Source organism: Saccopteryx leptura, chromosome X (genome assembly GCF_036850995.1).
Source record: "Saccopteryx leptura isolate mSacLep1 chromosome X, mSacLep1_pri_phased_curated, whole genome shotgun sequence".
Taxonomy (NCBI): Eukaryota; Metazoa; Chordata; class Mammalia; order Chiroptera; family Emballonuridae; genus Saccopteryx; species Saccopteryx leptura.
In genome coordinates, this window is record NC_089516.1 from 38583110 (window position 1) to 38611037 (window position 27928).

The window sequence follows — 27928 nt, forward strand, 5'->3', positions numbered from 1 at the left end:
TTCATTTTGCAATTTTAATGTAATTCTAATACTAAAATATGACAGCACACAAAAAGCAAACAATAAAGCAGGATTGGCATCAGATTTTTCAGAGCTTGCCAACTTCAGCTGATTGGTAGTATCAGCAGAGCAGACAAAGATTCCAAGGTTCTATCTTGGCTCCATGGCAAGGGCGGGCTGCTGCAACTCATTAGCGGTATCTGTAAACATGGGGAATAAACCTGAAAACAAAACACCAAAAAGGAACATGTTTTAGACCAAATACACTATTTTCTCATACTTCCTCCATTGTCCTCATCTCCCCACCCTCCCACCTCGGGGTTTCCTATAACATCTCCCAGCACTTATATTCATACCCATGGGCCTTGACTGTGAAAATGCTGTAATTACCTGAAACCTCACTAGCCAAAGAAGCTACAGGCACCAAGGTTGGTGGGTGCACAACCAAAGGCAGCACTGTTGCTCAATCCACCGCTGAAGCCAGCACCGGTGTTCAGTCCATTGCCGAAGCCAACAATAGAACTGGGTCCACCATTGAAGCCAATGCTGGTGCTGGGTTCGCCAGTAAAGCCAATGTTGGTGTTGGAACCATTGCCAAAGCCAACGATGGTACTCAGTCCTCCGTTGAAGCTGTTATTAGGCCCACCACCAAAGCTATCATTGATGTTGAGGTTACCATTAAAGCCAGCACTGGGGCCAAGTGTGTTGCCAAAACCAGCACTGGTGCCCAGTCCACCACTAAAGCCATCGCAGGAGATCAGTCTGCTATCAAAGCCAGCATTGGCGCTCGGTCCACCACTAAAGCCAGCACTGGCAATCGGACCAGCACTGGCACTCAGTCCAGCACTGGCGCTCGGTCCACCACTGAAGACAGCACTGGCGCTTGGTCCACCACTGAAGACAGCACTGGCGCTCGGTCCACCACTGAAGCCAACACTGGCACTCGGTCCAGCACTGAAGACAGCACTGGTGCTTGGTCCAGCACTGGCGCTCGGTCCAGCACTGAAGACAGCACTGGCACTCGGTCCAGCACTGACGCTCGGTCCAGCACTGAAGCCAGCACTGGCGCTCGGTCCAGCACTGAAGACAGCACCGGCACTCGGTCCACCACTAAAGCCAACACTAGCACTCGGTCCACCACTGAAGACAGCACTGGCGCTCGGTCCAGCACTGGCACTCGGTCCACCACTAAAGCCAACACTGGCACTCGGTCCACCACTGAAGACAGCACTGGCGCTCGGTCCACCACTAAAGCCAACACTGGCACTCGGTACACCACTGAAGACAGCACTGGTGCTCGGTTCACCACTAAAGCCAACACTGGCACTCGGTACACCACTGAAGATAGTACTGGCGCTCGGTCCACCACTAAAGCCAACACTAGCACTTGGTCCACCACTGAAGACAGTACTGGCACTCGGTCCAGCACTGGTGCTTGGTCCACCACTAAAGGCAGCACTGGTACTCGGTCCACCACTAAAGGCAACACTAGCATTTGGTCCACCACTGAAGACAGTACTGGCGCTCGGTCCAGCACTGGCACTCGGTCCACCACTAAAGGCAGCACTGGTGCTCGGTCCACCACTGAAGCCAGCACTGGCGCTCGGTCCACCACTGAAGGCAACACTGGCACTCGGTCCACCACTAAAGGCAACACTGGCACTCGGTCCACCACTGAAGCCAACACTGGCGTTCGGTACACCACTAAAGGCAACACTGGCGCTCGGTCCACCACTGAAGGCAGCACTGGCGCTCGGTCCACTATTGAAGACAACACTGGCGCTCGGTCCACCACTGAAGGCAGCACTGGCGCTCGGTCCACCACTGAAGCCCACAGTGGCGCTCGGTCCACCACTGAAGTCAGCACTGGCACTTGGTCCACCACCACCAAAGTTAGTGCTAGTGCTCAATCTGCCACCAAATCCAGTGCCAGTACTTAAACTATTGCCAAAGTTAAAACCCACACTGGTGCTAAGTCCATTACTAAAATTGGCACTGGGAGCTCCACTAAAGCCAGTGCTAGTGGTAGGAGGAACACCAAAGCATAGGTTGGTGTTAGGCACATTGCCAAAGCAGAGACTGGTGCTAGGACCTCCACCAAAGCCAACATTGGTACTGGGAGCACATCCAAAGTCAGTATTGGTGCTAAGTGCCCCACTGAAGTCAGCGTTAGTGCCAAACACATTGCCAAAGCCAGAGTTGATGGTAGGTACACCACTGAAGCTGGGGCTAGTGCTGACAGCACTGCCGAAAACAGGAATGGTGTTGAGTGCACCACCAAAGCCCACACTGGTATTGACTGCACCACCAAAGCTGGCAGTAGTACTGGGAGAGCCATTAAGGCAGATGCTCGTGCTTAGTGTACCACCGAAGTCAGCAATGTTACTAGAAAAGCCACTGAAGGACACGCTGGTGCTGAGTACGCTATCAAAACCAGTGCTGGTGCTAGGAGAGCTATCAAAGTAGATACTCGTACTGAGTGTGCCACCAAAGCTGGTGCCAGAGCTGGGAGATACACCAAAGCAGATATTAGTACTGAGCGTGCCACCAAAGCCAGTGCTGGTGCTGAGTGAACCACGAAATACCTCACTGGTGTGGGGTGTACCGCCAAAGCTGGGATTGGTAAGGAGCGCACCATTGAAGCCTGCGGTAGTGTTGGGTGTGCCTCCAAAGCCAGAGCTGGCTCCACCACTGAAACTGGTACTGGTGTTGAGTGGGCCACTGAAACTAGAGCTGACCCCACCACCAAAGCTGGCACTGGTGCTGGGTGTGTCACTAAAGCCACCAAAGCCACCTCCGGGGCTGGCTGCACCGCTGAAGCTAACACTACCACCATTGTGGAAACTATCTCTGGTGTTAGGTCCTCCGCTGAAGTCGACGTTGATAATGGTATCTGCATTTTCTTGGGCTCTGGCCTCGATATCAAATGAAAATCTGTTCCAGGCCTGAGAATCATTGCCTAACTCTTCCCTTGTTAGGCAGTCAATATCCATGTCATCCCAATTCCAGGGCCCAGCCACAGCTTCCTCTCCAGTTCCCATTTGGGCTCTTGTCTCAGCCCTGGCCTCAGCCTCAGCCATAGCTACCGCTGCAGCCTGGACTTCCATGTCCACTGCCTTCTGGTACTTAGCAGCCCAGTCCTTAGAGTCTTTCTTCAGGACCTGAAATGGGAATGGTAATCATTATAAGCAAATAACATTATAATTATGTAATAGGTACATACTATGGGCTTTGTATAAAACTAACAGCAGTATTTTTTAAGTTCTTAGTTACTGGGGCTCTGTTATGGCTCATTTCAGCTCTGATAATTTAGCTGCTCTGTGACCTTGGATAAGTTTTTGAACCTCACTGAGCCCAAGTGTCTTCGTCTGTAATATGGGAAATAAGAGAATTAATATGTATGGTAAATGTTGTGTCCCCCAAAAATGCATATGTTGAAGCACCAACCCGCAATGTAACTGCATTTGGAGATAGGGCCTTTATGAAAATAAAGTTAAATAAAGTCATAACAGTGGGTCTTTGATCCAATAGGATTAGCGTCCCCATAAGAAGCTCTCTTTCCACCATGTGAGGACATATCAAGAAGGTATCCATCAGACAGCCAGGAAAAGAGGCTTCACCAGACACTGACACTGCTGGACCTTGAGCTGGGACTTCCAGACTCCAGGACCACAAGAAAATAAATTTCTGTCATTTAAACGACCCAGTTTATGGTATTTTATTATAACATTCTAAGCATACTAATACAAAATATGAAAAATGAATGAACCAAGGTAAACTTTGTGTTGAGCAGCATACTGGGGCAACAAAGTTCCATATATTCATATATGCACTGCAGGCTGCCGTGTACCTGCCTCTCCCTGCGCATAGCCTGCCCCAATCAGGTCTCCTATTACCTTGCAAGCAAACTTGAGGCTTTCATCTTGCTAGTCTCATGGTAGGAATGCAAGCCTCAGAAGAACTCCTACTCAGGTAGTCTGCTGTTTGGGACCCTCTTGTACTCCACGTACCTTGGAGAAAGGAAATGAAACTTGCTTCTAAACAAACAAATCTGTTGTCTAACCACTTGGCACCAGGTGGCAACCTTTTGCAAACAAGTGCTAAACTCAGTTCCTGAAGAAAGTTTTCCAAGACCCTCCTTCCCCAGACTCACTCCCAAACACAGTTCATGGTCTTGTCCTCCAATATTAAGCCATTTCCCACTGGCTCTGTGCAAAGCAGTCACCTGGGGCTGCAGGGGAGGCATGTACAGGGCATGATGTCACAGGAAGGCCAAAGTATCCTGCCACCTGTGAGGAGTAAACCCAAGTTCCTGTTGGATGTGTTGTAAACAGAGAAGCCATTCTTCAAGGCACCCTGCTCTGAGCACACCCTGTAATAAGGGTCTTGTGTTTGATCTGATTGACCCCTGGAATGGTCCACCCATGAGAATTGTAGACAAGACTGATATTTAGGGCACAGGATACCTATACCTCTAAAGCAGCAGTTCTCAACTTGTGGGTCGTGACCCCGGCGGGGTTGCCTAAAGCCATCGGAAAATACATAATGCATATCAGGTATTTACATTCCGAATCATAACTGTAGCAAAATTACAGTTATGAAGTAGCCACCAAAATTATTTTTTGGTTTGGGGTCACCATAACATGAGGAACTGTATTGCGGGGTCACGGCATTAGAAAGGTTGAGAACCACTGCTCTAAAGCTAGTGTAAGGTCTTATATAAAGCACTTTCTGACCAACACCCCCAGAACACTTCAGGGCTTGACATCGCTCCCAAACACTACTCCCTTCTGCTTCAATAAATCTTCTGTGATGAGTTTCCGTACTTCCCAGTGAGTGCCTCACCCTGACAATGGGAGAAATAGCCCATGGACAGAGATCAGAACTTCCCTCCCAAATGAGAGCAGAGGCATTTCCCAACATGGAAGTGACCTTTCTAGCACATGTGGGCATCTTAATGGAACCAGAAAAGTAATAAACACATACATGGTCACTAGAAGCAAGGAGTTGAGGCCAAGTTATTCTTTGTCAGGAATTCCCTGAAGGTTTATATTATATCTCATCTTAGAAAAGACAGCGGACATAGAGGAGAGAAGGAGCAGAGAGTTCAGGACTATTCCCCATCCACCCAGGTCAGAGCCATGAGCCCTCTACCCAATCCAGCACCCCAGCCTGCTGACGGTGGTCCAAGACCACCAGGCTGATGCAATCCTGGGGCCATCCTCTCTTGCCAAAAGACAACACTGACAGCAAGTGCTGAGAAAGCCCAATTATACCCAGGGCGCAGCCCCAACTTACACAGCACCTCCCAGATGACAGCTGCAAGGAGAGGCAAGAGAAGACAGGGATAGAAAATGAACACGTGGAATTCTCACCATGGCCACCCATTCAGCTGCATGCCTAGCCACTCACCTTCACTGGCCTTGTTGCCATTCATAAAAATGACACTCAGAATCACCATGAGAAGACCCAGCTTTGGGGAGTCCTTGGTTCTTGGGGAACAATAGGACAGAAAAGTTTATGTCCCATAGCCATCTACAAAAAACACAGCAGCCAGCTCACTAGGCTAGCCTCTCCCACATTCCTCAGATATGAGAGAGTTCTGCCCAGTTTATGCTTTAAGATCTATGTGACCCTGAGCAAGGCACTACTCATGAGCCTCAGTCTCCTATTCAGTACAATGGGAAAACCACATTCTCTCCTCCCCATGTTGCTGAGAGGATGGAAGAAATCCCTGGCCACCTGGTACGACTCAGGCGCTCTTTCAGTGTGAGTCCCTTCTTTTCCTTCCAGAGCCCTCAGCCACGAGAGAAGACCAGGCACGGCCCACCGATGCTCCTGCCCTTTAGCGGCTTGATCCACCCACACCAGGAAGCCCTCCCTTGAGAACCACTCTACCAAGGCCAGTAGGAAGAGACAAGCAACAACAGGTCTGCTCTCCTGGGAAGCTTCTGGACAGGCAGATAACCTGACAGCAGGAATGCCCCACCTCAGGCTTCTAACCCCTTCAGTCAGTTGTAATCAGGAACCCCTTCTTTGTGCAGGATTCCAACTGCATGCAGGAGCTGGAACAGGGGTTTTTCAGGCCCCGTCTTTCCTGACTCTTTAAGGGGGTGTCAGGAGAGAGGGGAGGGGTGGGGTAGTACACCATGGACAACAGCAGAAGTGTCCCTCCCACCCAGCCCTTTCCCAGCTTACGTTCCCAGTATGCCTGCGGAGGATTCCTGAGTGCTGATGAGAATATACAAGCTACTTTGCTTATCAGTTTCCTTCAGATTGACTCGAAACATCTGCCAAGTAAAAGAATAACCTGTGAGATTACAAAATTCAGCCTAAGCATCAATGAGCTTCCTGAGCATCCCAAACTTCCCCATGTACTAGGGGTGTGTGTGTGTGTGTGTGTGTGTGTGTGTGTGTGTGTGTGTGTGTGTAATGTGTAAAATCAGTGAGATAATGCATGTAAAGCACTTAGCTATAAGGCCAACACATAGCAAACAGATTATTAATATGTTGTGCTATAATATACTAATATTAATATAATGTGATATTGCTCTCAACATCATCCTTGTGATTGGTAAGAATGTAGGCAGACAGAGAATGGGGAATGGAAGAGAGAGGTGAGCATCTGCAATACATTCCAGGACATGTTCAGCAACAGACAGAAGCCAGGACTAAGTGGGGTGGCTTGATTCCTGGCTGTACTTTGACCACTGACAAGTGACCCTTAGCAAGTATATGCACCTCCTTAGGCCACTATCTGCATATTTTCACAGTGATGGGGCTGAATTAGTGAATCTCTGTAGTCCCTCCAGAAGGGACACGTACACCTTTGTTTGGCTCAAGGTTTCACCATTGTGCCCATCCCCCAAGGCTGCCCCTTGACCTTTTCCAGGGCGTACCTTGCTCATTCAATGATCTCTGAGAAATATTCATCATAGTCTTGGATGACATCCTTCAGCATGTCTGCAGGAGGGGAGAGGTGGGAGCAACTGGGCTGAGCAGGAGCCACAGAGCTGCAGCCCTTTTGTTAGTCCTGTCGGGTCAGTGCAGTCTGAGTCCTAAACTATGTTTAATAGGAGATGCCATTAACACAGTGTGAAGAGAGAAAGGCAAGACAGAGAGAATAAGTGTAGTCCATGAAGGTAAATGATTACCCCCAGGGCATGGGGAAGAAGGGAGTAGAGAAGAGAGATCAGAGAGAAGGGTTAGTATGACTACCTGAGCACTTGGTGGGGCTCTTTGTCCAGTTTTTAACCAACAGGTATTTCACCAATTTATTTGCTTGAGAGAAGAAAGATACACAGGAAAGTCTCAATATGTTTTCAAAAAACTTGGAAGAATTACAGAGAAGAGGGCAGGCGAAGAAGATTGGGCAGCATAAAATTCTTACCCTTTTATTTTTGCAAAATAGTTCTATCTTGGGGTGGTGGAGGTCTCTGAACCCATGGGATCCACCTGTGATTATGGCCACCTCTGTCATCCCCATTCAGATGCTTGAACTTCATCATCAGAAAAAAAGGAAGGTCCAGAATCACGAGGTGAAAGAGATGGCTCTGTCTCCTTACCCTGCCTCTTCTTGAAATTCCCCTAATCTGTCCTTGCAGTGGGTCCTGACCTAGTTTTTGGCCGCCCTAAGTCTTAGACTTATCTTTCACTGTCTTCCAGTCAGGAGTTTCATTTCACTGCTAGGAAAGGAGCAACCCATGGGCAGGACCTGAGATTTCTCTTTTTTTGTTTGTTTGTTTGGCCACCAACTCTGCTACCTGGACCCCTTTCTCTTTATCTTTCTGGGACTCAATTTTCTTATCTTTAAAACTGGAAACTATGATCCCTAGCTGGTAAGAGTTACTTTCAAAACATAAAAACAGCCCTGGCCAGTTGGTTCAATGGAAAGAGCATCAACCCAGCATGCGGACGTCCAGGGTTCAATCCCCAGTCAGGGCACACAAGAGAAGCAACCAACTGCTTCTCTTCCCTTCCCTCTCCCCCTTCTCTCTCTTTTCCCCTCCCGCGGCCAGTGGTTCAATTGGTTCAAGCTTCAGCCCTGGGTGCTGAGGATAGCTCAGTTGGTCTGAGAGTCGGCCTCAGGAGCTGAGGATAGCTCAGTTGATTTGAGCATCAGCCCCAGAGAGGGATTGCCGGGTGGATCCCGGTCAGGCCGCATGCGGGAGTCTCTCTATCTCCCCTCTTCTCACTAAAAAGAAAAAAAAAGAAAAAAAACATAAAAACAAAACCTGTGTGACGTACCCAACACAATGCCTGACACATGGTAACTACTATGTAAATACACGTTACATTATATCCAGGTTGCAGGTAAGTGTATGGATGTCTTATGTCCCCACCAATCTGTGAACTTCCAGGGAGCAGGAACTACATCACATTCTTCTCAGCATCTCTCACAGCCCATCTAAACACGGACTGTCTCAGAGTAAAAAAGCTTAGTAAAATTTTATAGAATAAATGAACAAACTAGGAAGTTAGGAACGGAAACCAAGTACAAACTTAAGGATGGTGATGTCAGAGATCTCACCTTTTGCTTCCTCTTGCCCCGGTTCCTCGTTGTGGGTTCCAGACTTAACTGAGCCAGGTAGTCATCTGCCAGAACCTGGACAGCAGCAGCAACCTGAGTCTCAAGGGCACTTATGTTGGTCTGAGAACTGGCCATCTTGGCCTGGACTCCTTGGTCAACAATTTGAGTCTGGTTTTCAGCTGTCCATGGCTTAGTGGCAGTCTTCTGAGCCCTGAACCCTCTTTTGACCCAGAGGGTGGCTGCTAAGGCTTGGTTTGTGACCATTTGAAGGGCAGGTGGGACCTCAGAGATCTCACAGGCAAAATTTATGCCTTTATTGGCAGCCTTCTTGTCTTTGGATTTTGGGGGCTAGATACCTGCTGCTGAGACCTCAATCTGCCTGGTATCTCTCGTATTTGGGGCCCCTAGGAGATCAGTGTCACTATTTGTGCCTTTAACAGTTGCCTTATTGTCTCTGGAAGCTTTCTGAGTTCAAATGGAGGCTGCTGTGGCCTGGATATTGGTTGTCCCATTGGTAATTTGGCCTTAGGTAGTAGCTGTGTACATGATGTTTGAAGCCAGTGAGATAACAGTGGCACTATATATGGCCTTATTAGCAGCCTTTTTAGCTTGGAAGCTTTCTTAGGCTTGGTGGAGACTATTAAAGCTTGGAAATTGGCTGACTCACTGGCAAGTGGAACTTGAATAGTCTGTGGGATGACTGGTAGGTTTAGGACCTGTAAGGGTGACTTGATCTGTGTAGTGACACTCTCACTGCCAGTTGGAGACTGGGGTCCTTAGGCTGCTTTAGCAGTAACTCTCTTTGTCTTGCTGGCTTTCTTAGGCTGAGTGGTGACTGAAGAAGACTGTATATTGTCTGCCTCTGTGGTCGCTGAAGTCTGGTTGATCTGGAGGATGATTAGCAGTTTTAAAGCCTACAAAGGTATTTTAGGCTTGTTGATGGTAATCACATTGGCAGATGGGACTGGAGGGACAGTAGTTATTGTCTTAGTAATAGCCTTATAGGGGCCTTCTTGGTCTTGCTTTTCTTAGGCCGGTTGGCAACTGATGGGTCCATAGCCAGGGGGTCCTTTGATGCCTCCAAGAGGGTAATGCATCAGCAAGACACTATCCTCTTCAGTGGTCTCAGCCTTTACATCTGGAGGGAAGTGAATCCCCAAGCTCCCAGGGAAAGGCAGAGGGTCCTATACACTTAGGATTATGATCTGCTGATCCATCTGACCTCCCTACAGCCCACCCTTTCCATGAAGATATCCCCTTCCTCTGAGCAGTGACTGAAGGGAAGGGTGAGGTAAAATGAAGAAAGCAAAAGAAAGTCAGGCTGTATTTTTTCTCTTCCTCCTCCACCACACAGGGGAGAGCTGAGACAGGCTAGGCAGGAAATGATGCAACTACACAGTGGTGGGGGCTAGAAGCAAGAAGTGAATTCAAGATGGGGCAATTGGCCTGGTAAGAATGCAGAGAGGCCTCACCTGGAACGGAGGCATCCTATAACTGTAGTCATTTCTCCTATCCATTTTTCTGGGAGGCCAAATAACAGCTGAGCCTAAGGGGAAGTGGTCTGAGTTAGGAGAGAATGAGAGGGAGGGGAGAGATTTTATCAAATTTTCTGAAAGTGGGGGGAAATTTCATCTAACCTTGGACCCCAAACCGTTCAACTACTGGGTCCTCATACCTAGAAACCCAGATCACTTGTTTTCTAAACCTTACCTTTTTTTGCCTCCAAGAAACCACAGGTCAGTCCTACCACCCCCTCCCCTACATTTCTACCGCAACCCGATACTGCGCATGCGCAACAACCAGTACCCCCGCCCACCTCAGGACCTCAGCGCGCAAGCGGCTTTGGTGGCCTAAACATTCTGATCACCTCCCACACATTCTCCGCTTTCAACATCCCGACCCACTATTTCTAACTGCATCACATCTCAGTCCAACCATTTCCCCAACGTCGGGCCCCTCCCTCCGTTCTGCAGTTCTTTTTTGCACCGCCCCTTGCCTAATACCGCCCACCTCTCATTTACGTACACAGACCCTTTCCCAAACGCCCCCTCCCTCGGCTCTGCAGTATTTCTCCGCACTTCCCCTTCCTTTTATACACCTCCTCCCTCCGCTATGCAGTAAATCCCTGCACCGCCCCTTCCCCAAAACCGTTCCCCCACATCACGTCTACAAGTGACCAGCCCCACCCTTTCTGCAACATGGACACCTCACCCACAAATCCAACGGTATTACGCTTTTGTGTATTCCTTGCTCCCAAAACCTACCTGCTTCTGTCCCTTCCGTTTTCAAACCAGAATCTACCAGGTATTAGCTCCTTTTCTCCCGTATGAGTCAGGTCATTGCAGCTGTTCAAAAGGCATTCTGCCGCATCTTTTCTCCAAGTCCTGATCCCTACTTTCTATGGCCCAAATCAGGTCCTGACCCCTTCCTCCAGGTTTAAGGATTCCTGCCATCGCTTATCTCCCTTCAGAACTGGGATTTGCAACTTCCCTCTACCGCCTGAAGGATTACCTTTGATCTCCATATCAAACGGGTCTGCATCCCTCCTTTCTGTGGCCCGAACAGAGTCCACATCTCTCCATTCTGTGGCCCTCCTTCCTTTCTCCCTTGCGAACCGGATTCAGGCACCCCCAATCCCAATCACTTCGATGCAGTTAGCTCCTGAACACCTAACAGGTTTTCTTCAAAAGGTAGGGGAGTGAGGAGTCAAGCAGGTAAAAGCTGCAGACCATAGTGCGCCACAGTTTTCACTAAAACTGGGCATATTAGCTCACCTTATCCTTTGGAGTCCAGAAGGTGTCTGCTGTCTCCAAGCTTCTCCTTAGGTCTGAGCCTGCCCCCTCCACCTCCCCTGCCGGAAGTGGTCCTGCCTCTTTCCGCCTCCAGAGGATCCTCCTTCACTGCCTGTCAACTTCCTCCCTGCTCCCTACTTCCATCTTTTCCATTCTCCTCAATGTGGTCTATTATCTGCTTAATTTCTATTATTCAACAATCAATTTCTCCTATTCTCCAGTTGATTTCTCTATCCATCGTGTATCTCTGTTCCTGTTTGATTTCTCTGCTCACGGTTAGAGGACCATGATCCTGAGTTCCCACACAAACCCTTACTACGGTTCCCTCTATGACAACACTAATTACACGGTATGTTGTTGTAGTGTGTGTCTGCATCTAACTCCCCAGGAACTGTTCTGGGGGACAGGGAACTAAGTCATATTTATTTGTCTCTCAAGTATGACAAGATTAAAACTAAATATTAAAAGATAGGATGCCCCTACATCATATGCAATTCAGAATACAAACAGTAAATGTAAGAAAGTCTACCAAAGGTTTTTATTTAGTCACTGATATTCCCTGATGACTGTAGTGATGTTTTTTAAAGAAAATCAACATAGCTGAAAATTTTTATTGGGGCCGTGTTTCTCCTTTATTTGTGCACTAGGCAAGTACTTAGACCTCTTCAGGCATTCATTTATTTATTCAAGCATTAATTATTTGTGAGCACACAGTTGTCCCAAGGTTTTTGTTGGATATTGAGCAAACAAAAACAAGTAAAGTAGAATGCCTTTCCTCAAAGAACTCACATCTACTCTCAAGTTCTAAAACACCTAAGAAGGAGGAACTGTTGTTATCATTTCAAAGTAGATAAAATTCATGCCTGAGAGGTGAAGTGCCTTGTCTAAAGGCACATGGCCAATTAGTGAAGGAACCAGGATTGAATTCACACTTAGTTGATCCCAAAGCCTGATACTCACTGTGCCAGGGCTGACACTTGGCTCTACTGATGGGAATAGAAAAGAATCCCACATTGGCCCTCTACTCTCCTCTTCTCCACTCTATTTCTCTCCTTTTTGTTGCCCATACAAACACCCTTATTTATCTTCCCCTTTCCTCCCTCTCTCCAAGTTCCCTCCTCTCTTTCTCTGATTTCTTCTTTTCCTTCATGTACTTTCTCTAATTCAGTAGCAGAGAATTTCCCAATACTTTTCCATGTATCAAAAACCTATACTAGGCATTGGAGATGCAAAAATAGGTGAGATTTGCACCCTGTCCTGGAGGAGTTCTCCATCGGTTGGGATGCCTGAGAGTACTTAATGTCACCTAGGAATCCCAGTCCAGGGTACTGTGTGGGTGTATGGCCAAGAGCCACCATCATGGCCATTCACATGCAGGTTCCCATTGGATTCGAGCAGACGGTAAAGAAATGGCGGAGTCGGAGGATGGTGGGCCATTCTGTTTATTGGTGTCTCACCAAGACAGGCAAGCCACAAGAGAAGACAGGGGAAAAGCAGAAAACTTGCTTTTCCCATGAAGGGCAAGGGATCAGGGAGGCCCCTGCAATGGTAATAGCAGGAACTGAGAGAGAGCAAGCTCCTAGTCTGCCCCACTTTATAGTATAGAAATAAAAACCTTTTAATCCAATATACAAACAAGGAAGTCTCTAATACAAAGTCACTTATCTGAGGCATAATGGGATTCCTCATGAGAGTGCACCACCCCACATCATGGAACAGTCAAGGGTGTGAGGAAAAGCTGTCTTAAAACAAGCCTCAGGCTACAATGACCCTGCCTGCTTACAACCTGTCCCCCACACCCAATGCAAACTATAAGCAAGCAAACATATATATGAATTTACACTTATTTGTCCAACAGTGGGCTCACAGAGGAAATTACCAACAGGAAGGTAGTGAACGCTTCCATATAGGGTTTATCTGAGCTGGGTTCTGCAGAAGAAGTAGGACATTTGCAGAAGAGAAGTGGAGAAGGAACTGTTCCCCTGGATGGCAGGCTCTGAGGAGCCTCTTCTGAGTGTAGGAGCACATGGCACATTGGTGGATAAGTCCCTAACCTAACATGCCTGCTTTTTGCCAACTCCACACCACTACATTCTCACAGAGGATCTCACAGTCATATTTCAAAGTGCAAAGCTGACAGACAGCTTATAAGGGACCTCTTAGGCTGAAAACTGAAATACAAGCTCTTTAGCCTCTTGTTCAAGGCCTTCCAAATTGGCCCTTGCCAGTCTCTCAGACCCTAGTCACCAACCCCCAAAATGTATTCTACCTTCTGCCAATGCCATGCCTTTGCACAAGCTGTTCTCTACCTGGAATGTCTTTGTTCCCTATTCCAACCCCCTATTCCTTCTTGTAAAAGTCTTGCCCTCCTAAAAGTATTAACTAAAATCCTTTCTCCAAAAATCTTCAGATCACCCTGATAAATTACTCTTTCCTTCCCCCTCTCCCCCTTTTTTTTCATGGATCTCTCAGAGCACTTAACAAACTGGATGAGAGCTCACTGTTTACTGGTTTATTCTCTGTCCTACCTGATGGATTCTTAGTTTTTTGAGAGCCTCATCACATGAATCTGGTTCATCTCTGACACCTCAGAACTCATGTCCTGATTAACAGAGTACAGTATACACTGAAATGATATATACTGCTCACAAAAATTAGGGGATATTTTATTGCTTCATATTCATTTTGAAATCTCTAATTTTTGTGAGCAATATATATTACCTTCCTTCTTTGCTTCTTTCTCTGTTATTTATTCCCTCTCTATTTCCTTTATGTCTTTTCTCCTATTGTATTTTTAGAGCTTTTTCATTAAGCTATGACAAAAGCTAGTTCTATCTGTAAAGCCAGTAGCCACAGCCACCATCACAGCCACCTGGCCCATGTAGGTTCACATTTGAGTCAGACAAACTGTAATGAAACAATGGAGCCAAGAACTGGTGGGCCATTAGCTTTAATCTTAGCTTGCACCCGGCAGGCAAGAAATACACATAGTGGAAAAACACTTCCTTTTCCATTCAGGGCTCCCAAATCCACTAACTTATCCGAGTTTCCTAAAATCAAAGGTTTCTACCTCACCAGCCTTATTTACCTCTGTTCCCCATCTCCTTCTCTCTGTACAAACTCTGCACAAACTAGCTTCTCCTTCAGCACTCCACCATCTTGGCTTCTTTTCTTCTGCAATGCAGATGGCAGGATCTGAGAGAGAGAGCCCCAGGTCTGTCTTATTTTATAGTGTAGAAATCAAAACCTTTAATCCAATATACAAACAAGGAAGTCTCTGATACAAAGTCACTTATCTGAGGCATAATGGGATTCCTCATGAGAGTGCACCACCCCACATCATGCAACAGTCAAGGTTGTGGGGGAAAGCTTAGTCTTAAAACTAAGCCTTAGGCCAGGGGTCGGGAACCTTTTTGGCTGAGAGAGCCATGAACGCTACATATTTTAAAATGAATTTCCGTGAGAGCCATACAATATGTTTAACACTAAATACAAGTATATGTGTGCATTTTATGTAAGACCAACACTTTTAAAGTACAATAAGTCTCTGAATTCTTTTTAATAACGTTGTTATGCTGTTGCTAACCAATGATGAATAAAGTACTTCTTACCATTAATGTGACTTCTGGTGCTGCATGATTTTGCTGATGGTTTTGTAGTCTGGTTGATACGTGGTGAGGTTAAGCTTCATGCAGGCGTTGAGACTTCCATCCATTAAACGTGATCGGAGGTTGTCCTTAACGTTCTTTAGATGTGAGAAAGACTGCTCACATGCATACGTATAACCAAACATTGTCAGTACAGTAATACTCACATGCTGCAGTGTGTGGTATGTGACAGGAAGCGCGTTCCAAGTTTTGACAGCTGGTCTGCGGGTGAAGTTTTTTCATTTCTCCCCACTTGTGTTTGCTTGCCCACTCTGCTTTCTGTCATGCAAGTCTTTCCAAATCTTCATTCAGTGACTTGAACTTATTCACTCACATATGTTTGAGGCCTTCAGGTCAGCTGCTCAAAATCTCTGACAGAGACACCGGGGATGTAACTCAGGTTGGCGCTGTCCACTGCACACTCGTGTCAATGGGTGATGAACTTAAAAAGACAAGTGCACTCACAAAATTCTCCAAAACGCACTTTGAATGACTGCAGAAGATTAGATGTGAAGCCCACTAACTGCTGGAGATCAAGATGTTGAGCAGAGTCACTTGCTGTGCATGCATCTTTAAAATCTCCCAGTTTTTCAAAGTGTAGTAAATGACCTGTTTCAATGTCGGTGAAGAAGAGTTCCAGCTTGTTTTCAAATGCAAACACTGCTTGTTGAAGGGATAAGACTGTATTTCCAACGCCTTGCATTTTCACATTGAGCTGGTTCAGATGTTCAGTCATGTCCACGAGAAAGTAGAACTTCAGGAGCCACTCAATGTTAGCTAACTCAGGATGCTCTATGTTTTTCATTTCAAGAAAAGTCCGGATTTCGCTCAGTCAAGCCATGAAACGGCTGAGCACCTTACCTCTTGACAACCAATGCACATTGCTGTGCAGAAGCAGACCAGGATAATTATTCCCAACTTCATCCAGCAGTGTTTTAAACTGGTGTTCATTTAAAGCTCGGGCAACAATAAAGTTGACCACATGAATGACCAGCGACATCACCTCACCAAGCTCCTCGCCACACATCTGAGCACAAAGCGCCTCCTGATGTAGGATGCAGTGAAAACTTAGGATGAGTCTCTTTTCATGTTCACAAAGAAGCTTACAAATCCTCTGTTTTTCCCCACCATGCACCGAGCACCATCAGTGCACACCGAAATAAGTTTATCCATCGGTAGATTTTTTTCTTTAGAGAACTCAGTGAAAGACTTGAATAAATCCTCCCCTCTTGTTGTCTCTTTCATAAGCAAAGTAGCAAGACTTTCCTCATGTAGTGTGTCACCGACAGCATACCTTGCAATCACGCTGAACTGAGATAAATGGCTTATGTCTGTTGACTCATCCAAAGCGAGAGAAAAGAATGGTGCTGCATTTATGTCCTTCACTTGTGTTGCCTCAATTTGATTTGCCAACATGATGGTATGATAGTGAACAGTTCTTGCCAACAGAGGCATGTCTTTTATTGGTTTGATTACCTTGTCTATATCCGAAAAGTCATCAAAAAGTTCATTGGCAACATCAAGCATGAATGTTTTGGCATACTCCCCATCTGTGAATGGCTTTCCGTTTCTCACAATTGCTAAAGCACCAGCAAAGCTAGTCGAATTCCAGTCACCTTGTTGGGTCCAAACACGGAGTTGCTGCTGACTAGCTTGCACTCTGCACAGTAGCTCTTGACATGCTTTCTTCCTGTTGTCCCCCACTGGATATTTCGATGCAAATGTAGTATGGTGTGTGTCGAAGTGCCACTTTATATTTGACACTTTCATCGATGCAATTTTATCATTGCATATTAGACACACTGCAGAACCTGCTCTCACCACAAAGGCAAATTCCTCTGTCCATTCCTGCTGTAAAGTATGATATTCCTCATCTTTTTTTCTTTTAGCCATCTTCTTCGTCAAAAGGGTTTCTGCAATTAGCTAGCTTACTACTTGATTAAAAGGCAGGAAGTTTACTTTCTGACCTCACAGTGACCTGTGTACGTTAGGCATTATCCAATAAAAATTTGGCGTCATCCCGGAGGACAGCTGTGATTGGCTCCAGCCACCTGCAACCTTAAACATGAGCAGTAGGAAATGAATGGATTGTAATACACGAGAATGTTTTATATTTTTGACATTATTTTTTTTATTAAATATTTGTCTGTGAGCCAGATGCAGCCATCAAAAGAGCCACATCTGGCTCATGAGCCATAGGTTCCCTACCCCTGTGTTAGGGCGACCTAGAAATGTGTAATCATGGAATATGTGTGTAAAATATTGTAGGAGCATTTGATAGAATCCTATGCAATGGAAAGAGAGAACCAGTTAAATCTATATAGAACAACATGGAGAGTTATCAACACAATGTTAAATAAAAGAGTAAGAAATAGAATGTGATTTAAAATATAGTGCCTTAGCCCCTGGCTGGTTGGCTCAGTGGATACAGCATAGGCCATGTGTGAAGACATCCCAGATTCAATCCCTGTTCAGGACACACATGAGAAGTAACCATCTGCTCCTCCTCTCCTCCCTGTCCCCCTTCTCTCTCTCTTCCTCTCTCACAGGCAGTGGCTTGATTGATTCGAGCATTGGCCCAAGATGGGGATTACCAAGTGGATCTCAGTTGGGGCACAAACAGGAGTTTGTCTCTCTATCTCCCCTCCTCTCACTTAAAAAATAATAATAAAGTTCCTTTGGGAGATAGATTTCATTTTTGCAATTACAGTATAAGCCCCCCAACAAACAACCCTTTTCTATTAATTACACCTATAAACTCTGGAAAAAAAATTTAAGATAAATTATATCTGAGGACTCTGAGAAGTAATCAAAAGCAAACATATGATTGAGGAGAGTTAAAATGTAGACAAATGATCTTCATGAGGGTAATTTTACCCAAGTTTATTTCTTTCTCAGCCTTTCAGTGAGTGTGTCCACTCATGGATGGGAGTAGCACAGGCAGCAAAAGCTCTGTTGGAAACTCTGCCATCTTCTGGCCAGAGAAGACATAAAAAGGAGCCTGAGTATGATGTAGTGCAAGGGACAAACCTCAGGAGAAAAAGAAATAAAGAAATCATTCCCGTATCTGTAAATGAAACCACACAACGTTCAATCTAACCACTGAATAATGCACTTGCAGGAATTAACCAAATGAGTGAATCAAAGGCTTTAAGAAGTAAACTGAGATTTGAATCATTCAAAAAACACTCAGCCTAATTCATAAAACACACATGCACACATATATTCAAATCAACAAAGCAAAGGCTTTGAGAACTAAACTGAGATTTTTAACTACAGCCCAGGAAAGGCAAAATAGAACTTATGCTCAGAATCTAACCAGGTTGATTGCCTACTAAAATAAAAATATCAACATTTTTCAGAAGATTATAACAGAACTCTGAGTCTACAAAAAAAATTTTTTTGCAGTGTTCAGTATACCACAGAAAATTACTTCAAAGAACTAGAAAAGGTACCCCATTCTCAAAGGAAAAGAAGATGAACAGGTGCCAAACCAGAAGAGACTCAGATATTGGAATTATGAAATATAACATTAAAGTAGCTATTATTACTATACTCCTGCCTGACCTGTGGTGCAGTGGATGGGACATTGACCTGGAATGCCGACGTCGCCAGTTGAAGACCCCAGGCCTACCTGATCAAGGCACGTATGAGAAACAATCAATGAACAACTAAAGTGATGCACTGATGAGTTAATACTTCTTGCTCCCACCCATTGCAAAATAACTATACTCCATAAGATACAGAAAAACACATTTGAAATCTTAGAAGAAAAATAAAAACTGTAAGGCAGAAACAAATGGACATTTTAGAAATGAAAAATGTAATATCTGAAATAAAATATATATTGGGTGAGCTTTAAATCAGAATGGCAAATACTGAAGAGAAAAACAATACTGAAATTGAAAATAGATTGATAAAAATTATCCAGTGTAAATAACACAGAATAAAGTTATGGGGGAAAACAAACAGAGATTGAGAGACCTATTAGATATGCATGTATAGTTGGAGTTTCAAAATAAGAGGCAAAATAAATTGGAGTATAAAATATATTTGAAGAAATAATAACCAAAGGCCCTGCTGGTTGGCTTGGTGGTAGAGCACTAGCCCGGCGTGTGGATGTCCTGGGTTTGATTCTCAGTCAGGGCACATAGGAGAAATGACCATCTGCTACTCTACCCCTCCCCCTCTCATTTCTCTCTCTCTCTCTCTCTCTCTCTCTCTCTCTCTATCTATCTCTATCTATCTATCTATCTATCTATCTATCTATCTATCTATCTATCTCTATTTATCTCTTCCCCTCTCCCAGCCATGGCTGGATGGAACGAGTAGGCTCTGGGCACTGAGGATAGCTCCATGGCCTATCCCTTAGGTGTTAAGAAAAGCTTGGTTGCTAAGCAATGTAGCAATGCCCCAGATGCGCAGAGCATTGCCCTATAGGGGCCTTGCCAGGTGGATCCCTGTCGGGGGTGCTAGTGAAAGTCTGTCTCTGTCTCCCTGCCTTCCACTTAATAAAAAAAAATCATAATAATAATCAAAATCTTCCTATATTATTGAAAGATACTTTTCTGTATATGAGAAGCTCACTAAACCTCTAAGAGTATAATTTCAAAGAAACTCAAGTCTAAAAACCAAAAATATGTTTAAAACAATGAAAACAGCTAGAAAAAAATGACATATTTCATTACACAGAAAAAGGCTTGGATGAACATAAACTTCTAATCAGACACCATGAAAGTCATGAGACAATAAATAAACATCTTTAAAGTGCTGAAAGAAAAAAAGACACTGCTATTTCAAAATTTTAAAACTATAAAAATATACATTAAGGATGCAGAGAATGCAGGTGACATATTTTCAAATTAAAAAATTTAAGGGAATTTGTGGCCAGCCTATCTGCTCAGTAAGAAATTCTAAACTAGGAAGCTCTTTAGTATGAAGAGAAATAATACCACAAAGAAATCTAGATCTTGAATAATGACAAAAGGTCACCACAAATGGTAAATATTTAGACAAATATGAAGGAATAATTTTCACACTTAAATTTATTACAATACACTTGTTTGTTTAAAGCAAAAAGTGTATTGTCTGTTGTGGTTTTCAATGTATGTGATGTAACATACAACTATTTTAACATAAAAGCCAATGAAATGGGAATTAAGGGTGATTGATAGTTAAATAGTTTCTATATTTTATGTAAAATGCTATACATTAACTCCAATAAAAGCACATACATTAAATATCCAAAGCAAACACTATAACGTGCAATAAGCAATCACCAAAAATACAAAAGGTAAATTAAAATAGGATACTAAGAATATTCATATAATCCAAAGAAAGAAGGAATTGAGAAGCACAGATTGGTAGTTCCAAAATAGTCATGAGCACACATTTTCCCCTGCCAAAAAATTAATTCAAAATGAACCACTTAAATATAAGATCTGAAACAATATATTACATGGAAGAAAACACAGGTACTAAATTTATGGGCCTTGGCTGTAGAGAATATTTTATGAATTTGACCCTAAAGGCAAGGGAAGTAAAGGCAAAAATAAATGAATGCAGTTATATCAAACTAAAAAGCTTCTGCACAGCAAAAGAAACTGAAAACAAAACAAAAAGACAGCTAACCAAATGGGAGATAATATTCACAAACAGCCATGATAAGGGGTTAATACTCAAAATAAAAAGAATTCGCTAAGCTTAACAACAAACAAGCAAACAATCCAATTAAAAAATGGAGAGAGGACCTGAACAGATACTTCTCTCAAGAAGACATACAAATGGCCGACAGATATGTAAAAAGATGCTCATCTTTCTTAGCTATTGGAGACCTGCAAATCAGAACCACAATGAAATATCACCTCACATCTGTTATATCGGCTGTTATCAACAAGATAGGTCACATGTGTTCAAAGTTTGCGGAGTAAAAGGAACCCTAATTCTCTACTGGTGGAAATGTAAACTGGTACAGCCATTATGGAAGAAAGTATGGTGGTACCTCAAAAAATTAAGAATAAAACTGCCATATGACCCAGCAAGCCCTCTACTCTTTATCTACCTGAAAAAACCTCAAAAACATTGGTATACAAAGACACATGCACCCCCATATTTATAGCAGCATTATTCACAGTGGCCAAGACATGGAAACAACCAAAGTGTCCCTCAACAGAGGATTGGATAAAGGAGATGAGGTACATATACACAATGGAATACTACTCAGGCATAAGAAATGATGACCTATTGCCATTTACGACAACATGGATGGACCTTGAGAACATTATACTGAGTGAAATAAGTAAATTTGAAAAAGTTAAGTACTATTTGATTTCACACATAGGTGGGATATAAAAATAAGACTAAAAGATATAGATGAAAGTGAAGTGGTTACTTGGGGAAGGGGACTTGGGAGATGGGAGTAAAGGGACAAATATATGGTGACAAAAAATGATTTGACTTCAGGTGATGGACACAAAACACAATCAACAATTCATATGCTTTAAAAAATGTTTTCCTGAAACCTCTTATTGATCAATGCCATCCCATTAAATTTAATTTTTAAATAAAATTTTAAAAATAGACATGAGTATGTAAAGTAAAACATAGAAAATACAGTCAATAATATCATTATAATTATCTATGGTGCCTGGTGGGTACTTGAAATATTAGAGAGAACATTTTGTAAAGAATATTACTGTCTAATCACTATGCTGTATACCTGAAACTAATACAATATAATACTTAATGTAAAATATTACTTATTATGGTATTAACTATATGTTTTAAACACCTGTACTGTGCAAAATCTCAGAACAGGCATACATACTGTGTTGCAGTAGTTTCTCCTTGCCGAAGAACATACCTGGGCTGGAGGTCAAGTGAACAGAAAAAACAAAAAAAACAAAACACAAAAACCTCAGCAAATTAATTAAAAAATCAGTATAGATGTTTATAGCAGTAGCACTACTATGTATGATCGTATAATGGTGAATATATGGCATTATGCATTTTTCCAAACCCATACAATATGCAACATCAAAAGTGAACCCCAGTGTAAACTATGGACTTTGAGTGATTGTGATATGTCAATGTAGGTTCAACAATTGTAACAAATGTACCATTGTGCTGGAGGATGTGGATAACGAACGAGGTTGAGCATGTGTGGGAGAAAAGGGTACATGAGAAAAATCTCTGTACTTTAAACTTTTGTGTGAACCTAAAACTATTCTTTAAAAAATAGTATAAAAATGTGTTTTCTTTAAAAAAAGAGAAAAGGAGAAATAGAATAACCAAACAAAAGAAGAAAATAAATAACAAAATGATGAACCATTCATTTTTAAACTGTTCAGTGGTAATTGTCCACAAATTATCTATAGAGTTAACATAAACTCAATCAACATTCCTGCAGACATTTTTTTAAAACTTAACAAATGAACTCTAAACTTTATATTGAAAGTAATGGATTTAAAATATTTAAAGCTATTTTTTAATTTTTTAAGCTTTTATTTTATTTATTGATTTATTTATTTTAATTTTTAATTTTATTTATACAATCAACTTTAACAAGGTGATATTGATCAGTACAGTATATAGGTTTCAGGTAAACATCTCTATAGCATTTGAACTGTTCATTATGTTGTATAACCACACTCAGAATCAAATCATTTTCCATCACCTTATATTTGTCTCTCTTTACATTCTTTCTATCAAACCCTTACCCCCTTTTCATTCACTCAAGTCCTCTTCCCCTCCCCCATGTTCCCTCACCCCTGGTAACCACTTCACTTTTATCTATGTACATAAGTCTCAGTTTTATATCCCACCTGTGTGTGAAATCATACAGTTCTTAGCTTTTTCTGATTTACTTATTTCACTCAGTATAATGTTCTCAAGGTCTATTCATGTTGTTGAAAATGACAATATATCATCATTTATTATGGCTGGGTAGTATTCCATTGTATATATGTACATCTTCTATATGCAATCCTCTATCGAGGGATATTTTGGTTGTTTCCATGTCTTGGCCACTGTGAATAATGCCGCGATGAACATGGGGGCGTACATGTCTTTAAGTACCAATGTTTTCGAGTTTTGGGAGTAGATACCCAGTAGACGGATTGCTGGGTCATATGGTAATTCAGGAGTCGGGAACCTTTTTGGCTGAGAGAGCCATGAACGCCACATATTTTAAAATGTAATTCCGTGAGAGCCATACAACGACCCATGTACATTACGCATTATCCCATAAAAATTTGGTGTTGTCCCGGAGGACAGCTGTGATTGGCTCCAGCCACCCACAACCATGAACATGAGCAGTAGGAAATGAATAGATTGTAATACATGAGAATGTTTTATATTTTTAACGTTATTATTTTTTTTTATTAAAGATTTGTCTGCAAGCAAGATGCAGTCATCAAAAGAGCCACATCTGGCTCGCGAGCCATAGGTTTCTGACCCCTGTGGTAATTCTATTCTTAATTTTTTCAGGAACCACCATACTTTCTTCCATAATGATTGTATTAATGTGCATTCCCAGCAGCAGTGAATGGGTTTTTTTTCTCCAAGTGTTAGCTTGTCTAACACTTGTTATTATACGTCTTCTTGATACTAGCCAATCTAAGCAAGTGTGAGGTAGCATCTCATTATAGTTTTGATTTGCATTTGTCTAATAGCTGGTGAAGATAAGCATCTTTTCATATGTCTGTTGGCCATTTGTATGTAGTCTTGAGAGAAGTGTCTGTTCAGGTTCTCTCCCCATTTTTTAATTGAATTGTTTGCTTGTTTGTTGCTGAGCTCTTTATATATGTTCTTTATATATTTTGTATATCAACCCCTATTGGAGCTGTTGTTTGCAAATACCATCTCCCATTTAGTTGACTGCCTATTTTTTTTGTTGTCAGGTTCTTTTGCTGTGCAGAAGCTTTTTAGTTCGATATAGTCCCATTCATTTATTTTTGCTTTTCCTTCCTTTGCCTTTGTGGTCAAATTCATAAATTGTTCTCTACAGCCAAGGTCTATGAGCTTAGTACCTGTGTTTTCTTCTATATAATTTATAGTTTCAGGTCTTATGTTTAGGTCTTTGATTCATTTTCAATCAATTTTTGTGCAAAGGGACAAACTGCAGTCAAATTTCATTCTTTGTATGTGGTTTTCCAATTTTCCCAGAACCATTTATTGAATAGGCTTTCTTTTCTCCATTATGTGTCTTAATCTTCTTTGAGGAAGATGATTTGTCCATATACTATATGTGGTTTTATTTCGGGCTCCCAATTCTGTTCCATTGGTCTGTACATCTGGGTTTTTTTGTTTGTTTGTTTTGGGGTGTTTTTTGTTTTTGGGTGTTTTTTTTGGTGGTTTTTTTTTTTTTTTTTTTTTTTTTTTTTTTTTTTTTTTGCCAATATCATGCTGTTTTGACTATTGTGGCTCTATAGTAAAAGTTGAAATCAGGTAGTATAATACCTCTGGCTTCATTTTTTTCCCTCAGGATTGTTTTGGCTATCCAGGAATTTTTATGTTTCTATACGAACCTGTTAATTTTTTGTTCTATTTCTTTAAAAAATGACCTTGGGATTTTGATGGGAATTGCATTAAATTTGTATATTGCTTTGGGTAATATGGCCATTTGAACTGTGCTGATTCTTCCAATTCATGAACATGGAATATTTTTGTATATAATTGTGTCTTTTTCAATTTCTTTCAATAATGTTTTGTAGTTTTCAGTATATAGGTCCTTCACATTCTTTATTAAGTTTATTCCTGGGTACTTTATATTTTGTTACAATTGTAAAAGAATTTTTTTAGTTCATTTTCCACAGTTTCATTACTGCATATAGAAAAGCAGTAAACTTTTGTATATTGATTTTGTATCCTGCAATTTTACTGTATTGGTTTATTGTTTCTAATAGTTTTGTGGTGGAATCTTTTGGGTTTTCTATATAACCTGCAAAAACTGATACCTTTACTTTTCCTTTTCTGATAAGAATGCTTTTTATTTCTTACTCTTGCCTGATCACTCTGGCTAAAACTTCCAGAACTATGTTGAATAAGAGTGGGGAGAGTGGGCAGCCTTTTCTTTTTTCCTGATTTTAGAAGAAAAGCCTTTACATTTTCACCATTTAGTATAATATAAGCTGATGGTTTGTCATATGTGGCCTTTATTATTTTGAGTTATTTTCCTTCTATTATAATTTGAGTGGTTTTTATTTTTATTAGATAATTAAACATAACAGGGTGACATTGGTCAATTAGTTTATTGATTATTTTAAACATAAAGGGATATTCTATCTTATCAAATGTGTTTTCTGCATGTATTGATGGAACATACGGTTTTTGTTCTTTGTTTTGTTGATGTGGTGTGTTATGTTGATTGATTTCAGTATGTTGAAATGAATCACACTTGATTGTGATGTATTATTTTTAATGTGTTGATGTATTCTATTAGCTAGTATTTTGTTTAGGATTTTTGTATCTGTATTCATTAGAGATATTGGTCTATAGTTTTCTTTTTTTGTGTTCCTTGCCAGGTTTTGGTATAAGGCCTATGTTGGCCTCATAAAATGTGTTGGGGAGTATTGCTTCTTCTATTTTTTGGAAGACTTTGAGAAGGATAGATACCAAATCTTCTTTGAATGTTCAGTAGAATTCACTAGTGTAACCATCTGGTCCTGGACTTTTGTTTTTCGAAAGGTTTTTGATAGTCATTTCTATTTCCTCCCTGATTATCGGTCTATTTAGGGTTTCCACTTCTTCGTGTCTCAGTCTAGGAAGACTGCGTATATCTAAGAATTTATTCTTTCCTCTAGGTTGTTAAGTTTGGTGGCATATACACTTTCATAATATTCTACAATGATCTTTTGAATGTTTATGATGTTTCTGTTCATTTCTCCTCCTTAATTTCAGATTTTTTTATATGAGTCTTTCCTCTTTTTTCCTCAGTGAGTGTAGCCAGCGGTTTGTTGATTTTATTGATCTTTTCAAAGAAGCAGCTCTTTGTTATATTATTTTTTTCTACAGTTTTTTTGTTCTTTATTTCATTTAGTTCTCTAATTTTAACTATTTTCTTTCTTCTGCTGACTGTGAGTTGCCTTTGTTCTTCTTTTACTAGTCCTTTAAGATGTGATGTTAAAATCTCTCTTGTTTCTTGATATAAGCCTGTAATGGTATAAATTTTCCTCTTATTACTACTTTTGCTGCATCCCAGAAATTTTAATATGTCATGTTTTCATTTTCACTTGTCTGTATATATCTTTTGATCTCTGCTTTTGTTTCTTCTTTGGCCCTGTCATTTTTTAGAAGTATTTTGTTTAATTTCCAAATTTTTGTGGGGTTCTTTAATTCCTTTTGTAGCTTAATTCTAATTTTAAAGCCTTATGATAAAAAAAATAGGCTTGGTATAATTTCAATATTCCTGAATTTGTTGATGTTAGTTTTGTGGCCCAACATAAGGTCTATCCTTGGGAATACTCCATGCACACCTATTGGTCAAATAAGTTTTTAAATATGATATATGTTTTCTTGCTTATAGTTTGCATTGGGTATGGGGGACAGGCTGTAAGGAGGCAGGATGGTTATAGCCTGAGGCTTAGTTTTAAGACTATGCTTTTCCCCACACCCTTGACTAATTGCATAATGTGGGGTGGTGCACTCTCATGAGGAATCCCATTATGCCTCAGATAAGTGACTTTGTATCAGAGACTTCCTTGTTTGTATATTGGATTAAAGGTTTGGATTTCTACACTATAAAGTGGGGCAGACCGGGAGCTTGCTCTCTCTCAGTTCCTGAGATTAGCATTAGAGAGAAGAGCAGAGAAAGGCCATGTGGAGGAGAGGAGAAGCAGCCAAGATGGTGGAGTGCTGAGGGAGAAGCCAGTTTGTGCAGAGTTTGTGCAGAGAGAAGGAGATAGGAACAGAAGTGAATGGGGCTGGTGAGCTAGAAACTTTGATTCTAGGAAACTCGGATAAGTCAGTAGCTTTGGGAGCACTGAATGAGTGGGTTTTGGAGCCCAGTGTGTGTTTTTACCTGCCCACCGGGTGCAAGCTAGGATTAAAGGAAATTGCCCACCAGTTCCTGGCTCCATTGTTTCATTACCATCTGTTCGAAACTAATGCAAACCTGCATGGGCCAGGTGGCTGTGATGGTGGCCGTGGCTACTGGCTTTACATTTGGCGTAGTCCAGGAGTCCCCAAAGTACGGCCCACGGGCAGCATGCAACCCCCTGAGGCCATTTATCCGGCCCCCACAGCAACTTCCAGAAGGGGCACCTCTTTCATTGGTGGTCAGTGAAGACCACCGCAGTGCAGTGAAGATGCAAAGCATGGTGTCACTCACATACAGTACTACTTCTGGTGATGCAGGATGCACGCATCATGGCTCTGGAAGCGCATCATATCACTTGTCATGGCTAGTAGTGACAAATATGGAACCGGACATTGACCATCTCATTAGCCAAAAGTAAGCCCATAGTTCCCATTGAAATACTGGTCAGTTTGTTGATTTAAATTTACTTGTTCTTATTTTAAATATTGTATTTGTTCCTGTTTTCTTTTTTACTTTAAAATAAGATATGTGCAGTGTGCATAGGGATTTGTTCATAGTTTTTTTTTTATAATCCGGCCCTCCAATGGTTTGAGGGACAGTGAACTGGCTCCCTGTGTAAAAAGTTTGGGGACCCCTGGCATAGTCTGTGGCAAGATTCGATACAGTTCGGTATGGAGCCACCACCACCTTTGAGCAGTGGAGTAGAGGACTGGCTGCTATTATGGTTCCCCATGGCTGTCCTTTTGGGGGCCATAGGCTGGCTGACTTTTACAGCCATGCGAGAGGAAACCAAGAGCTTTGTGGAAGAGGCTGCCTGGGACCTGCAAACTGAGCAGTGGAAGGAGCTGGACCAAATGTGGGAGAAAGAGATGCCGACCCTGTAGCTGGAGCAAGCACCGGAGGAGGCTGACCAGGTTCGTGA

At 42.3% G+C, this 27928-nt stretch overlaps 1 protein-coding gene and 1 non-coding gene across 2 annotated transcripts; both read right to left on the reverse strand.

The window, feature by feature from the left end:
- On the reverse strand, positions 1–27285 carry TRO (trophinin). Its single transcript, XM_066357793.1, is given in 17 exon segments — positions 1–221; positions 391–3161; positions 3897–3916; positions 3919–4010; positions 4780–4830; positions 4832–4846; positions 5277–5319; positions 5413–5492; positions 6199–6290; positions 6884–6963; positions 7219–7281; positions 7391–7499; positions 8531–9138; positions 9141–9527; positions 9530–9620; positions 9622–9714; positions 27082–27285. Coding segments are annotated over 16 exon segments (4788 nt in total). The 3' UTR covers positions 1–221; positions 391–401.
- On the reverse strand, positions 4245–4374 carry LOC136386681 (small nucleolar RNA SNORA11). The gene has a single exon (XR_010748029.1). It is a non-coding gene; the product is annotated as a small nucleolar RNA SNORA11 (small nucleolar RNA).
- Positions 27286–27928: the final 643 nt, after the last annotated feature.